The 17020-nt window shown below is 37.2% G+C and overlaps 1 protein-coding gene across 3 annotated transcripts in view; it reads left to right on the top strand.

The window, feature by feature from the left end:
• LOC306843186 (endosome/lysosome-associated apoptosis and autophagy regulator family member 2-like) overlaps positions 1-12002 on the top strand; it is a gene marked incomplete at its 5' end in the record, with an annotated part of 28994 nt that extends 16992 nt beyond the window's left edge. For 2 of the 3 annotated variants that reach the window (XM_079374494.1, XM_079374493.1), the window contains 12 exons: positions 15-105; positions 360-462; positions 2501-2638; positions 2730-2993; positions 3625-3798; positions 3870-4053; positions 5235-5331; positions 5493-5594; positions 6307-6433; positions 7566-7744; positions 7835-7997; positions 10817-12002. In XM_079374494.1, coding sequence (XP_079230620.1) covers positions 15-105; positions 360-462; positions 2501-2638; positions 2730-2993; positions 3625-3798; positions 3870-4053; positions 5235-5331; positions 5493-5594; positions 6307-6433; positions 7566-7744; positions 7835-7997; positions 10817-10885 — 1691 coding nt within the window. In that variant the 3' untranslated portion in view covers positions 10886-12002. Of the gene's footprint in view, positions 1-14; positions 106-359; positions 463-2500; positions 2639-2729; positions 2994-3624; positions 3799-3869; positions 4054-5234; positions 5332-5492; positions 5595-6080; positions 6434-7565; positions 7745-7834; positions 7998-10816 lie in introns of all 3 variants that reach the window. The other variant, XR_013781812.1, reaches the window with a different exon arrangement.
• Between the last annotated feature and the right edge of the window lie 5018 nt (positions 12003-17020).

The raw sequence follows: 17020 nt of genomic DNA, 5'->3' as shown, positions 1-17020 counted from the left end.
TTTGTGTGTTTTAGGTTGGGAAGTAGCGGGTGATCATGTACAATCAGGAGCAGGTCGTTCAGATAACGATTATCTCATATTAACTCTCACGGTGCCTGGATTCAAGTGAGTCTTCAAGTACTTGTCCACCTCCACACAACTACACTGTTCAAGTGCCGCCCACTGCGCATTACGTTCATTAAAACTCATTAAAACCTTGTATGATTAACATACTTAAAATGCTGAACATGAACATTTCTGCTGTGTGAGTTGGTATTACAAGAACATGATGTCCTTTTGGTACAGAACTTGGTGTGTATGCAGAGGTGTTTGTCCTTACATAACCTGTGCTGTGCGTCTGTTAATGTTTGTCGTATCAGGTTGCCTGTCTCAGTTCGAGGAGCATCCGGCAGTGAGTATGGCCGGATCACTTTTGAGTTTGAAACCAGCTGCTCAGCTGACTGCGAGTTCTACTTCATGACGGTGAGCTATTTGCTGTTTTTGTTTTTGATAGACAGTTTTATCTGCTTTTAAACGTGAGCTTAAATATTTTATGAAGTTTGGTACTTTTCACTTGTTATCTCTCTCATGACTGCTTGTCATTGGTGTTGAATGGAAACAAAATTGTACCCCCCATATTAACCCTTTCTGCCAACAGAAATATGCCAAAAAATATACAGTGGGAAAAAAATGATTTGATCCTCTGCTGATTTTGTACGTTAGCCCACTGACAAAGAAACAATTTGTCTGTAATTTTAATGGTAGCTTTATTTGAACAGTGAGAGACAGAACAACAAAAAATCCAGAAAAATGCATTTAAAAAAAGTTATAAATGGATTTGCATTTTAATGATTGAAATAATTATTTGATCCCCTATCAATCAGCAAGATTTCTGGCTCACAGGTGTCTTTTATACAGGTAAGGAGCTGAGATTAGTTTGATTAGTGAGATTAGACTAATCTTAGTTTGTTACCTTTTATAAAAGACACCTGTTCACAGAAGCAATCAATCAATCAGATTCCAAACTCTCCACCATGGCCAAGACCAAAGAGCTGTCCAAGGATGTCAGAGACAAGATTGTAGACATACACAAGGCTGGAATGGGCTACAAGACCATCGCCAAGCAGCTTGGTGAGAAGTTGACAACAGTTGGTGCAATTATTCGCAAATGGAAGAAACACAAAATAACTGTCAGTCTCCCTTGGACTGGTGCTCCATGCAAGATCTCACCTCGTAGAGTTTCAATGATCATGAGAACGGTGAGGAATCAGCCCAGAACTACACGGGAGGATCTTGTCAATGATCTCAAGGCAGCTGGGACCATAGTCACCAAGAAAACAATTGGTAACGCACTATGCTGTGAAGGACTGAAATCCTGCAGCGCCCGCAAGGTCCCCCTGCTCAAGAAAGCACATGTACAGGCCCGTCTGAAGTTTGCCAATAATTCAGAGGAGAACTGGGTGAAAGTGTTGCGGTCAGATGAGACCAAAATCCAGCTCTTTGCATCAACTCAACTCACCGTGTTTGGAGGAGGAGGAATGTTGCCTATGACCCCAAAAACACCATCCCCACCACCAACCATGGAGGTGGAAACATTATGCTTTGGGGGTGTTTTTCTGCTAAGGGGACAGGACAACTGCACCGCATCAAAGGGACGATGGATGGGGCCATGTACCGTCAGGATCAGGGCATTGAAGCCAGTCAGGGCATTGAAAATGGGTCGTGGATGGGTATTCCAGCATGACAATGACCCAAAACACACGGCCAAGGCAACAAAGGAGTGGCTCAAGAAGAAGCAGATTAAGATCCTGGAGTGGCCTAGCCAGTCTCTAGACCTTAATCCCATAGAAAATCTGGGGAGGGAGATGAAGTTGCCAAACGTTTCGAGGTGCCAAACGTTAGCCTCGAAACCTTAATGACTTGGAGAGGATCTGTAAAGAGGAGTGGGACAAAATCCCTCCTGAGATGTGTGCAAACCTGGTGGCCAACTACAAGAAACGTCTGACCTCTGTGATTGCCAACAAGGGTTTTGCCACCAAGTACTAAATCATGCTTTGCGAAAAAATTTAAAAATATTTAGTGCCCCTTTAAAGACATTGTCCACCCAAACAAAAAAATAAAAAAATAAATAAAAGAAGATTAAGAAAAAAAAAAAAAAAACTCTCCATATAAACCTGTATGAAGACATTTTGAAAAATGTTGATTAAAATGGTATCAGGTCCCATTGACTTCCACAGCTTGGACAAACATGCTATAGAAGTCAATGGGAGCTGAATCTCCCTTATTATCTACATTCCAAACCTCTATGACTTACTTTCTTCTGTGGAACTGTGTTTAGTTACCAGCATTCTTCAAATGATCTTTTGTGTTCTACAGAAGAAAGAAAGTCATAGAGGTTTGGAGTGTAGATAAGTAATATGACAGAATCTTCATTTTTAGTTGTACTATGCCTTTACGTTTACTTAAAATGGTCAGACTTTAATTTCTTTTTAAAGTGTTATTGATTTTGTTGTTGCTTCAGGATGTGAACAGAAGAAGCACAAATGTCATTGAATCATGGGACGGGAGTAAAAGCAAACAGAGTTACACACACATCATGACTGAAGACTCTTCTGTTGCGTTCACCTGGGCTTTTCAACGCGCCAGTCAGGCTAGTGATGTCAGTACACTGCATGCACACTCACACTGATAAAAAACAACATGTTTATAGAACGACAGTACTCATAATGGTCGTTCCCACTGTCCGTCAGGTGCGTCAGTATGTAAATGACATGGTGAAGATTTACTCTGTGACTGTCACTAATGCCATGGACGGGGTGGCATCAGCGTGTCGGGCGTGTGCCCTGCAGTCTCAGCAGGCCGGCTCCTCCTGTGTGCCCTGTCCAGCTGGACACTACATTGATAAAGAGACCAACCAGTGCCAAGAGTGCCCTCCTAACACCGTCCTATCTGGGCATCACATCTATGGCAAAGAAGCGTGCCAGCCATGTGGGCCAGGCAGCAAAAGCAACAAGGTGTTTCAACTACTGTTTCTGTTTTTAGATGGCAGAGTAGCACTTATAAATTTGTTTTATTTTATTTATATTTATTTATTTATTTTCTCCTTTAGTATATAAAAAATAATGAATCTGTTTTATTTTTATATATATATATATATATATATATATATATATATATATATATATATATATATATATATATATATATATATATATAAGAATAAAAAAATTATAAATAATAATAATTATTATTATTCATATTTTTTTCTCCCTATATACATATTTGTATATTGAAACATGGCCTTTTCTATGGAGTAATATTGGTTATACTTTTAACTTTAAATATAAGACGTAAAATAATTTAATTTTGTTTTTTAAAGTTTGGCTAATGACATTTATCACTATTCACTATAAATATTCAGAAACTACTGAAAAAATATGGCGAAGGGTTATTTTGTATGAAAAATGCTGTTAATTTAACTCGTTATGTAAATTGGTAAAATTTATCATTTTGAATTGAACGACCAAACAAACAAACAGATACATAAATCTTCATTCTATTGGCTTAGTGGTTGAGAAAATACACATTACTTAAAGTGCTTCAGGAATAATGATAACTGTTGTCACTTGAATGTTTCAATTATAGGAGCACAGTGTGTGTTTCAGCGACTGTTTGTTCACATACACTGACCAGAATCGGACACTTCGGTATGACTTCAGTGCTCTGAACTCCGCTGGGTCCATCATGAACGGGCCCAGCTTCACTACGAAAGGCACAAAGTATTATCACCTCTTCAATATCAGCCTGTGTGGAGCTGAGGTACAACACCTGAAATAAGCAGAAATTACATCAAAATAATGTTATTTATTGCTTCATCTGTCTCATGTCAGGGTCACAAGGCTGCGGTCTGCAGAGATAATGTCACAAACCTGCCCAATGAGGACGCTGAAGGTGGTCAGCTGGGCAGTTCAGTGGAGGCTTTTCTCTGTCAATCAACGATTATTCCATCTGATGGGCGGGGCTTAAGAACAGCTCTGTCCTCTCAGTCCATTAGCCTGGCCGACACTTTTCAGGGTGAGAACATTTCATAATTTCAAAACGAAAAATGTATTCTTCTTAATAGTGTTCCATTTGTGATGTGCATCCATATTTCGTTCATTTGAATTACTTACTAATAAGCCTGCTAAAATTAATATTGTAAGTTATGACATCAATTAAATGTTTAACAGACTTTCCATTATCTGTAAATAATGGAGAAAAGTGTCCTTAACGGCTTATTTAATTATGAGTCAAATTCCAATGGGACTTCTAACTGAAGTAAAGTCATTTGCAGTTTAATCATCAAAGCTCAATAATTATGAAATATCACCTATGAGCAAAAACATTTTCAGCGCTGCTGTTGTTAATGTGGATACCACTTGGGGACTGTGGCAACTATAAAACATCTTCATGCAGTGTTTTATGTTTTGTCTTTACTATCTGAATGCATTATATACGAGTAGATTTTTAAAGGACAATTATGCAAAATATATTTTTTATGTATACAAGAAACCGAATAGAAATGTTTTCCACACACCTTCCACATAAGTAATCCTGTAACACCCCAATAGTCCTGCCTGAAAACAATATGTAATATTTTACTTTATGTAATTATTATGTATTTAATGAAATTGATTAAATATATAAATTTGTATTATTTTTTAAATATTCCATTATGCATTTTATGTTTATGTCTGTATATTATTTTATAACATATTGTTTTATTACTATTAAAATAAAATATCATACAATTTTTTTTTTTTCAGAAATATAATAATAATAAAATTAAAACAAAGGCATCAATACATGTTTCCAACTTTTAAATGAAGCATTATCGGGACCTAGATGGAACACAATATTCACACAAAAATCTTGGATATGTTCTTTGTACAATTCAAAGGTGAACCCATGTTTTCATAAAAAGATCATAATATTCAGACATTTAGAATATTTACTGGTCAGAGCCGTTAATATTAGACAAGCTCCAGCCAATGAAAATGTGCTGTAGTTTTCTGTTGCTTTAATTCTACACAGTGCCTGTCATCTGTGTTCTCATGCATAAAACTAAGCATATATAAAACGGGCTTCTTGTTTAGTGATAAATACGATTAATTACTTGAATCTACGGGTGGGCCTGCTTACTAAGGACTTCCTGCTGTGCTGCCTGTCACCCCCATGTGTCCTCTAAGAAGGCTGTGTGTGTGTTTGTGCCACAGGAGCTACGGTGGAGAAATCTCTTAACGGAATAACCACCAGACCAGAACTATTTCCATCTGCATCTGTGAGAATCCCAGATGTCCACTTCTTCTATCGGTACTGGTGTTTACATCATCAAACCTAAAGTGCCTCTTAAAGTTCCTCTCATATACCGTTATCTGGGGTTTTAGTTGTAGGGTTTTTTTAATAAAGTGTGATGTTTGTTCTTTTCCCTCTATCATCCATTACGTGTTTAATGGTCTCTTTTATTTGTAAAGTTCTTCACAGGTCACAACCTCATGTCCGAGAGGCAGGAATGCAGTGGTTTCATTGCGCTGTAACCCGGAGAAAACAACAAGGGGAGAAATATCTGTGCCCAGGTACACACACACACACACACACACACACACACACACACACACACACAGACACACATAAACACATAAACAAGTGCACCACTGTTAATGCAGTCTAAATTTGGTACAGGTCATCTCCCATCATGCAGGGCCACTGAGTTGATGTATTTGTCTTGTTTTATTTTCATTAAATTTATTTTGGTTATTACCAAAGGTGTAGTCACTTATTTTTGTTGCATTTATATTATGGATTATTAATATTAATGTAATTAGTGTATGTATATATATGTATATATGTATATATGTGATTATATATTAAATTGTCGTATAATATTATTAAATTAATAATAATGTTATCATTGTAAGTGTATATATATGCACATTTTATATTTTATGGATTGTTAATATTGTTGCAATTATTGTGTAATTACATGTATGATATATAACAATTATTACATTGTATCTATTATAAAATGAGTTCTAAACTTTTTTTTTTTTTTTTTTAAACAGTGTTTAAGATCGCTCTAAGATGGTTTCATTCAGGATTGCCAGGTCTCAAACAAAACCAGCACAATTGCCAATTAAAAATAGCGCCACTGTGTTTTTTTCCTATGGTTTTTCCTTCCACGAGGAAGTCAAATCTTCATCCTCTGTCGAAATTAACTGCGTTAACCCCCCCGCGGCAACAAAAGTAGCTCAATTCCAGTTTAGTTTGACATGCTCTGTCCTGTGTCAGTAAGTGTCCTGCAGGGACCTGTGACGGCTGCATGTTCCACTTCCTTTGGGAGAGCTCTAGCGCCTGTCCACGCTGCTCTGCTGTTGACTACCACGCCATTGAAGGAGCCTGTAAGGCAGGAGTGCAGGTACTCTGTCATTAGTTCTGATGACGAATCGCTGTATATATATATATATATATATATATATATTGATCTTGGAAGGATCGTGTGACACTAAAGAAAATTCAGCTTTGTGTCACAAGAATAAATTACATTTTAAAATATATTCATATGTATTTGTATTGTTTTATTTTTTATTACATTCATTTAGTTTATTACCAAAAATGTGTTATTTTGTAGCATTTATCAATTAAAAAAAAAAAAAAAACTTACTGACCCCTGACGCAAGGAGAGATCCAGGCAGAGAAAGTCTTTCAGTAAAATTAATTATTTTTTTTTAAACAAAAAATCATAAATAATTGGTGATAACAATTACAGATGATAAAAATTAAATATTAAATTTTAAGAAAAATTAAAAATGAATACAAAATCCAAACTGAGTATATTCTGCTAAAACTTTAAGAGAATTATCTAAAATCCAAGTATAATAGCTTTTTTTAAAGTATAATTTAACTTGTTTTATTGAAAAGCCAATTAGACCTATATCTACGACCATCTACGAATTATTTTGAAGTCGAGGCTGGGTCGTATTAACATGACAATGAAATGCAATAGATAAGATCAGATTAAAAAATGATAAATAAAGATGGAGTTGTGGTTTTGCACCTTTAGATACAGCAGATCTTAGCAATCTTTAAATATCACTTTGCAAATACCAGTTCTTGGAACAGAAGAGGACACTTAGTACCCAGAAAAACGGATGAGACAAATTTAGCAAAACATCCTTGCATATAAAAATGTTTTTTGTCTGAGAATAAGTTTCCATCATCCGATAAACACTTTTTAATCATAACAAGATGTGGAATCTAAAAGAAAATACTACATCAATGGAATATGAGTATAAATGGAATGGATAACAATAAAAGAGAATAAATGTGTAATACTCGAGTATATGCCAGTAACATGAAACAGTAATATGAATATAATGTGGAGTAATAATAAAATAACTCCTAATGAATATGAAAAATATTACAACATTGGAAATATGCATTCACCAAACCCAAACTTTTGAACATAGTGTAGCTAAATAATGACATATTCATATAGACAATAAAGCGCCCACAATTAACAATGCAATGATGCAAATTTTCATTCTAAGGACACCGTGTTTGTGTGGACTGAACCTCGGCTTTGCACTGGAGGACTGACTCTCCCGCTGAAGAGAACGTCTCCGTGTGAGGCCATTGATTTCTGGCTGAAGGTGGGCGCTGGGCTTGGAGTGTGCTCTGCTCTTTTGCTCGTCTCCCTGACCTGCTACTTCTGGAAGAAGAACAAAAAGTATGATTCTTGTTTTTGGAGAGATACAACCTCCTTTTTTTTAGTTTATGCTAATAAGCTTCGTGCTTCTCTATCTTTGTGCTCTGATAGGCTGGAGTATAAGTATTCCAAACTCGAGATGTCAGCCAATAAAGAGTGCGAGTTACCAGCGGCGGACAGCTGTGCCATTATGGAAGGAGAAGGAGAGGAGAACGAGGAGGAAGAAGTGGTTTATGCCAACAAGTCTTCTCTTCTGGCTAAACTAAAGGCCAAGGTTAGCTAAACAACAGCAGGTTTAAATGCTTTACTAGAGACTTTGTAAATGGTGCCATAGCAAATATGCTAAGAAACTCTCCCAACTTTCTCCTCTCACTCTTTGCTATTAAAGAGGCATAAAACCCAGAAAAACAAGTACTCAGTTTTTATGAAAATAATCTGATTGAGGAAATTAGACATCAGCACCACCGAACTTCATTGCTATGCTACTTTTTTTAAAAAAAATTGAGTTTGTGCTGCACCAAACTGAACTGCAAGAATAATAACTCTTCATTTACATTACATTTGCAATGCTTTTATCCAAAGTGCTTTAAGTAGGAGGAACAAAAGCAGTTAGTTAAGGAGCCAACGAGAGTTGTAATATAAAATATATTTATTTGACAACTAGATGCTAGAGAAGAGGAGAAATGTTTTTTTCTTTTCTTTTACTTACAGTAACAGTAAAGACATTTATAATGTTACAAAAGGTTTCTGTATTAAATAAAGACTGGTTTCAAAAATAGTCAGTTTCCTTTAAACTATTAAGTAGGAAAAACTGTTTTCACCACTGATAATAAAAATAATAATTTAGCACGAATAAAAATTAAGCACCAAATCAGCATATTAGAATGATTTCTGAAGGATCATGTGACCTTAAAGACTGGACTAGGCTGTTGAAAATTCATCTTAGCATCACAGGAATAAATTATATTTTGAAATATATTAAATAGAAAACTGTAATATTTCACAATATTATTATTATTTATTTATTTTTTTGGATTTTTGAGCAAATAAATGCTCAAATTTTTAAAAAATCGTAAATTATGCCAAATTTTTGACCAGTAGAGTATTATTTAGTGACCTCTAATGGACATTCACGGACTAAGTGTTTTCTAAAATATGCTTCAAGTTCTTAATGATTTTCCCTTCCACACCCTGCAGTTTCTTCACTGCATTTCTGTTGAAATGACCTCAGTTCAACCCTCCCTGTACTCTTTTCCCTCGCCTTGCTTTTTCTTTGTCTTACCCTCTTTCACCCTGCGCTAGCAGCCACTGCAGTCGGAAAGTTAGCTGCGAATCTGCGTGAGAGTGGGTGTGTATATGCCTTGATGTTTAACTCAGGGCAGCTGAGGGACTTCTAGAATCATCTGTAAGATTAAAGACTGTTGAGATGCATTGGCATATGCGGCGTGTCACACTGTGTTCACGGCCAATTAGAAGAGAGTTTGAGAGGGAGAGAGATGTATTCAAGCGTCACTCTTCAGAGCTCCCATTGTCACTTAAAGTCTCAAGCATTCAGTCCTGAAAAATGCCGTATAACCCCCCTTGGGAACGTGCTCAGATTTCCTACAGTATATGGAGTCAGTTTTGGTCCTGTAATTATCGAGGAAGTTAATTAAGAGAATAATCTGTCCAAATCGAGAGGAATTAATCAATCATGTTCCTGGTGACTGCTTTGCCTTAGATAAACTGTGCTGAACGGGGGAAAAATGTATTAGCTGGTCTCCCAGACTGGTTTTAGCTGGGTTTTGGGAACTTTTCAGCAAGAAAACCAGCTAAAAACACCAGCTTGGCCAGGCTGGAAGACCAGCTTAAACCAGTTTGGACTGGAAAATCAAATATTAACAGAATTCTGAAACAAATTTATATATTCACAAAATACGTATTTGACACATTTATGTCAGTGTCTAGTGATAGGAAAAGTCTTGTATGTGAAAGTACATAAATTTGAGACCATTTTTAAAGTGTAGTAAAAATTGATGCATTTTCTGTTGTTCTCACAGTGGAGTGTATGAAAAAAAAAAACCTACAAAAATATACTTTTTTCAGCTGTTTTCTATGGAAGGCCGTTTCCGCCACTAAATAATAATAAAAAAAGGTTATTGCGACTTTTTATCTCGCAATTCTGAGCAATAAACTCGCAATTGCGAGGAAAAAAAGTCAGAATTGTGAGTTTATATCTCACAGTTCTGACTTTATATCTCAGAATTGTGACTATGTCTCGCAATTTGAAGTTTATATCACAATTATGAGAAAAAAAGTCAGAATTGTGTCGCAATAACCTTTTATTTTTTATTCAGTGGCGGAAACGGGCTTCCATAGTTTTCTGAGGTATAAAAATAAAATAAAATAGAAATGAATACATTTTATTTAAAACTGCTGTCATATGAATATTCATAACTGTATTCTTACTGGTTAAAATATTTTATTTTTCAAGTACATTTTTGTGCTGAGTGTGTTGTAAATTCAAAACTTCTCAAATTGTACAGATGCAATTTTTCAACTAATGACATCCTAAAGACGTCCTAAAAAAATACATGAATATCAATGTTTGGGTCTTTGAGGGTTAATAATTTGGTTTTTAGTGATTATTTCTATTGTTTTTTTTTTATATTTAAAAAAAAAAAAAAAAAAGGAATGTGTAATCATCTTAAATCAGGTCTATTTTAATATTACGTTGGCTACCTTTTAGAACAGGCTTTGCATAGACGGTATTTTAACGCATCACCGGCACACTCCCTATGTAGGAAACTATGTTTCATAACCAAACTTACGTGTGAATAACAGCGTTCCAGAAATCTGTGCCATACAGAGGCAGTTGCATGTCATTTGTCTTTCTGTTTAACAGAACTAGCTGTTTGATTTGCACACTGGTTGTCCTGGTAACACGCGGTGTCCGCAGACAGTCCTTGGCCTTCGCAGGGCAGGCTTTTCAAAGGGAGGCGACCTTGACGAAGAGGCCGAATCCGCACTCTGTTTGTGTACATTTGTCGCACCCGCGTTCAGTGATTTGTTCCCTTTTCGCCTGCGTTTTCAAAACCATGTTCCTGTTTCTAGGGCAACAAGAAGAGCGGTGAAGCCATCCAACTGCAATTCTCCAATACAGAGAAGTCTGTGTGGGGATAGAAGAGGAGCGAAGAGGAATATGGAAAAGAAAGGGATGAATGGAAGTTCGATATCACACGCAGTGGCCTTGCAAGGGCACACTTGGCCGAGGAAGGAATATGGGTTAAACAAGCCTGCGATGCCTCAGGAACCCGGATGGACGTGCTTTTACGTATATTCCTGTTGAGATTTGTCACTATGCAGTTGTGTATGTGTTTTTTTAATAATGTAAATGTGTGAAAATTCCCTCCCTCTCCAGTGCCCGGGTTTCTCCAGAAGCTTTTTGGAGCGACAGCCGCGACTTTACACGAGTCCTAGCTTGTCAGAGTGAATGTAACCAAGGGTCACGCAAATACATTCAGACGTTAAGCTTTACTGACAGACGCTTCCAATCCCAGCTAAACAGCACTGGAAAGCCATGTAAAGTGTGTTGTGTTCAAGTGCAGCCAAAATAGACTGTTTTTTTTCTTTTTTTTTTAGTTAAGTAACCTATTTGACTGTGACGGTGACATTCCAAATGAAATATGACATGAATAAAGTCTATGCATAAAGAGATTACAGCAAAGCAGGAGTCATTTCTGTACAGCTATTTTTATGATTTTCGACATACCTCTGTGTTAATCCGCCTTACAGTACCAAGACAAACACAGGAGATTTCAGGAGAAAAGGATTCCTTTAGAACTGTGACTGCAGACTGAGGTGATGAAACATTAGCAGTCTAATTAAGGAACTTGATGAACTGCCGGTGGGTTTTTTTATTCATGAAATTTTAGACCCATCGACATGAAATCTTGGAAATGATCTGCTGAGACCCGTATTGATTCTGGATTGAGGTATAAACCTCCTACTGTGCCACTGGGATTTAGTTGTTTTGTTTGGTCCACTATACTACTCTGAAGTGTTAGGTAGGCAATATTATTCACTTGAGTAATCTCGATTTGTGTGTGTGTGTGTGTGTGTGTGTTTACAGTGAAATGAACTTGTAACTGATGTGTCCAACTGATGTCAGTTCTTGATATAATTTGTTTTTGATATTGTGTATAATAAATGATTGTTTGCACGCTCAAATGTGTCAATTTTAAGAACTTAATAAAAAAAACAAATGTGAAGAATTTCTGTAAAAAATCTTGATGACATCATCTGATGTTTTGTTGAATTTTTTTTACTATTATAATATTTATAAATATTTGAAATTAGCTTATTAAGTTTTCAGTCATCCTTTTAATTTTAAGTAGTTTGGACAGGGTTTTATTATTATTATTATTTTTTTTTTTAAAGATTTCTATTTTGCTTTATTTTTTAATACTTCATGGCTGATTACATCATTTGCAGTACTTCATGGTACAAGTCGTCCATTCTCTCATGAGAGATGTCAAGATTTGTATAGTTATTTATTTATGCTATTTTTAAATGTATCTGTTCCTCCAATCGAATATTGTGAATCTGGTTTCCTTTGTATTTTTGAAAGTTTTGGAAATGAATGAAAAATACTGAAAAGTAGGCTAGCTGAGATTGTGGGTATAGCAAATGGGATGATAACAGTGACAAAACACAATATAGACTCGTTCTGAATGTCAGGCTGACTCACTATCTTTTATTCTGACTCTCACTCATTCCTGTGCCTCCTCGTCTTTGTGGGGCTTCAGATATATTGTGGTTGTAGGTGGAGGAGGTCGTGTCTAACCTGGAAAAGTGTAGCGGTTCTGATATCTCCCATAAAAGCCTTGACTCAGTGCCACAGCCATTAGAATTCCACCGAGGACGGAGGAAGTGTGATGTGCACAATTCACCAAAAAACTCCCTCACTATCTCTATGCCTCAGCCATTACTTAAACTCTCTCATTCATGCCGTTCTCTCTCGCTTTCTCTCACCTGTCTCCCCTCTCTCTCTCTCTCTCCTCAGACGAACTCGTGTGGCTGATAAAAGGAAGAGTTTTCAAAGGCTTCAGCACTTCCGATGTATTATTCTGGCCAGAAAATCCCTGGCAAAAATTGCATTCCATTTTCCCCGCTCATAATCTCTGCTGCTTCATTCTCTTTAGAAAGCCAGAAGCCAGCTGATTGAATGTCAGCAGAATAATTTAGTGGAAGAGAGAATACCAGGGGAAGTTTTTTTCTTTTCTTTTTAATTTCAGTGAGGAAATGCTAACCTGACTCTTCTTTGTTTGACATCTGAATCCATCACAGTCCCAATGACAGAAAGTGTTGAGAAGGTACGTCATTGTGTGTTTGTGTATGATAAAGATTCACTGTTATCACACAACCTCGACACGAGGAATAAAACAGACAATTCATCCTTTAGTTTGTTTATTATGATGTCATAATGTCCTTTTTTATTGCACACTGCACCATGGGTACTGTTCTATTGCTTTGTGTTCAAACCGAAAAGTTCAGTGCCTTCCAGAAGTACACATCCCACACATTTGTAACTCCTTTACAGATCTGAAGGAGGGTTTTTAGTCTATTTAAGCCTTACATACAAATTCGAAACCACCCCAAATTGTTCTTGGTACATCCAACGAACATGCTGTTTCAGAAAAACAGACAGAGAAAGAGTCACACATTCAGTATTTGGGATTGACAACTGTACTGTATTTACTAACAGACGTGACACTAAATTGTCCTGTACATACAACAGAAAACAAAATGAATCCTTAATTTTTCTTTCCAGAAAAATGTGGGGAAAAGTCTGCAGATTCTGTTCAGGCCTGGTCTCGAGTCGTGACTGTAACCATAAGTGATGGATAACCACAGTAACATCAAGATTTTGTATTGTTTTGATTTAGTTGGATTAATCTAAACCATTTTTTTGGCAATTCCTTCTGCCTTTACTGTAGATATTGAGTCAAAAATCTTGTTTTTCTCAATTACCTTGTCTGTCCAGACACTTAGAAATAGTTTACCCAAAAATGAAAATTTGCTGAAAATCTACTCACCCTTAAGCCATTCAACGAGTTTGTTTCTTCATCAGATCAGATGTAGCATTACATCACTTGCTTACCAATGCAGTGAATGGGTGCCGTCAGAATGAGAGTCCAAACAGCTGATAAAAACATCACAATAATCAACAAGAAATCCAGAAGATTTCAGTCCATCAGTTACACAAATGATCGCCTGTTCTGTGATACGCGGTCATGACATAATGCCGTTGAAAAGGTCACACTTAAATGTCTTAAAAAGCAAAAGGTTGTGTGTTTGTAAGAAGAAAAATCCATCATGTCTATGCTTCAAAATAATGCATTTTCCAGTAAAGAAACAAACAAAAATAAGTCCATCCCCTTTTGTCCTTTATTATGGAATATGAACTGATATTTTGGACAGAAGCAGCGGTCTGAAGTTAAAAACACCACAGTGATTGATTTGTTTCTTACAAACGTGCAACTTTTCAATTCACAAGATGATAATTGATGTACAGGATGTGGATTATTGTGATGTTTTTATCAGCTGTTTGGAGTCTCATTCTGACGGCACCTATTCACTGCGGAGGATCCATTGGGGAGCGAATGATGGAATGCTACATTTCTCCAAATCTGTTCCTATGAAGGAGCACCTTGCATGGCCTGAGAAATCATTTTAAAATCAGCTAATTTTCTTTTTTGGGTGAACTGTTTCTTTAACAGGATTTATATCTTGCTCTCAGCCTACATAATATACACTCCACTATTTACCGTCTGTAGTTCTGCTCACACATCAACCGAACTCGATGTTGAATTCAGATGTGACACCTGGAAGTGTGAAGTAGTCACTTTGATTATAGGATACGGACGGTTGTCACTTTCTTTCAAAACAATTTATTAATCTAACCGTATTTAGCACTCCAAATAAGGCTTACATCTGTATTCTGCCGTGGGGTGAAGATTTATGTCAAACATGAACATATCTCTGAAATTTGCCTTAAACTTTCCCACGCAGTGACGCGTTCAGACACAGCCGGCTGCTTTTGCAGTAAGACCCTCGATCCCCACTCTGAAATGAAATTGCTGCAGTGGGTGAGGGAGGCTCGCTCTTAATTTGTGTTTCTGCGCAGACTGCAGTCTCGGCTCCCTCCTAAACCGTTTCTAAGCCACTCAGACGAAACCGCCACATTTGACTTTTTCTTCTCTCAAAAACATTCTTAAAGAGGCTAAGGCTGGAACGAAGACCCCTAGCAACTTAACATGCAGAAAGAGGATGTGTGCAGATTTTGGGAGGGTGTTGTACTGTAAGCCTCACCACAAAAGCATTGAGTTGCTGAGTATGGGGCTGAGTTTATGGGGCAGTGAAATACATTACATAAACCATGCTGTTTATCTCTCTGCACTCGCTGAATTATTGACTTTCTTTGTTTCAAATGTGGACTGTATCTGCTGTCCTTATATTGCCTCATATATTTTTGTAGTTCTTTCATTGGTAATTTATACAAAGAGCAAAATTTAGATCTATTGATCTTACCTGTGTAAACTGACTGCCACAGTACTGGTTTCAGGGTGTTGCTATGCAGTTGTGAAGATGTTCTGGGTGGTTTTTAGAATGTTACTGTGCTGTTGCTAAGATGTTGTGGGTGGTTTCCAGGGTGTTGCAGTTGCGAGGATGTTCTGGGTGGTTTTTGGAATGTTACTGTGCTCTTGTTAGGATGTTGTTGGTGGTTTCCAGGGTATTGCTATGCAGTTGCAAAGATGTTCTGGGGTGGGTTTCACAAAAGCAACAAAGCTCGCAAGTTCCGTCATTACCAATAGAGTTAAATGGAACTAACGACCATAGTTAACTAATGATGGTTTTGGGAAACGCACCCCTGGGTGGTTTTTAGAATGTTACCGTGCTGTTGTTAGGATGTGGTTGGCTTCCAGGGTGTTGCTATGCAGTTGCAAAGATGTTCTGGGTGTTTTTTTAGAATGGTACTGTGCTGTTGTTAGGAAGTGGTTGGTTTCCAGGGTGTTTCTATGGAGTCGTGAAGATGTTCTGGGTGGTTTTTAGAATGTTACTGTGCAGTTAATAGGATGTGGTTGGTTTCCAGGGTGTTGCTATGCAGTTGTGAAGATATTCTTGGTGGTTTTTAGAATGTTACTGGCATTGCTATGTAGTTGGTAAGGTGTTTTGAGTGCTTTTTTAGTATGTTACTATGCAGGTGCTAAGGTGTTGTGGGTGGTTTCCAAGGCATTTTATGCAGTTGCTAAAGTGCTCTGAGTGTTTCTTTTACCATGTTACTGTGCAGTTAGGGTGTTTTGGATGGTTGCCAGGGTGTAGCTATACAGTTCCTAAGGTGTTCCTAAGTGTTGGTTAGCATGTTTTAAGGTGTTCTGGGCAGTTTCCAGGGTGTTGCTATGCAGTTGTTCAGATGTTTTAAGTGGTTTTTAGCAAGTTACTGTGCAGGTGCTGCAGATGTTCAGAGTGTTTTTTAAATATTGCTATGCAGGGTATTCTGAGTTTTGAGTTAGGCTACCTAATGACATTTACTTAGGGTTAGGGGTTTGTTGGAATTCGTAAGCCTATTGCTCACCAGTAGTCATCACTAATTAGTGGGCCAAAAGGGAAAAAAATGATGAAGTGTACAGTTTATATGGGCTCAGCTGCATATTGATTGTACATATTTGTGTAGTTGAGCTACATCTCTTGTGTTACTGTGAGCAAGTCCGTCTCCATCGGAAGACTAAATCTGTCATTGATTGGTTATGTTTTTCTCTCATCTGATTTTCCAATTCCTGCTGTGTGTTCACATCCTGGTACTGTTAACTGACACACAAATGATTTCCTTTGCTGCCATGCTGTTGAATTATGAATGTTGAGAGCTTTAGCATTTCTAGGTTACTGTTACTGTTTACTATGTCTCTTCATGACGAGCTAAGAATGGATGATCCTACAATGACGTGATACAGTTTGACACATTACATTAGGAAGCGTGATATTGTACAGAATCCCTTGGGGGCGTGCGATGGCCCAAGCTAAAAACAAGCAAACTTTTAACATTTAGCTCTCCACAATCTTCAGCTTGTCAAAGAACCCAAGCGTCCCACTCTCTTCCAAACAAACCAACAGAAAACATAGAAATGTATAAAACTTCTGAAATGTAAAAAAAGACGTCTGTAAAAAATGGCCTGGTCCCCTCCCGCCCAAAGGCTCTGAGGAACCTCTCATATTAAAACTATAGGACAAATGATAAGGCACAACCAGCCGATATCG

This window comes from Barbus barbus, assembly GCF_936440315.1.
Source record: "Barbus barbus genome assembly, chromosome: 23".
Lineage (NCBI taxonomy): Eukaryota > Metazoa > Chordata > Actinopteri > Cypriniformes > Cyprinidae > Barbus > Barbus barbus.
The sequence above is the reverse complement of the archived record's forward strand: the minus strand, read 5'-3'. Positions and strand labels throughout refer to the sequence as shown.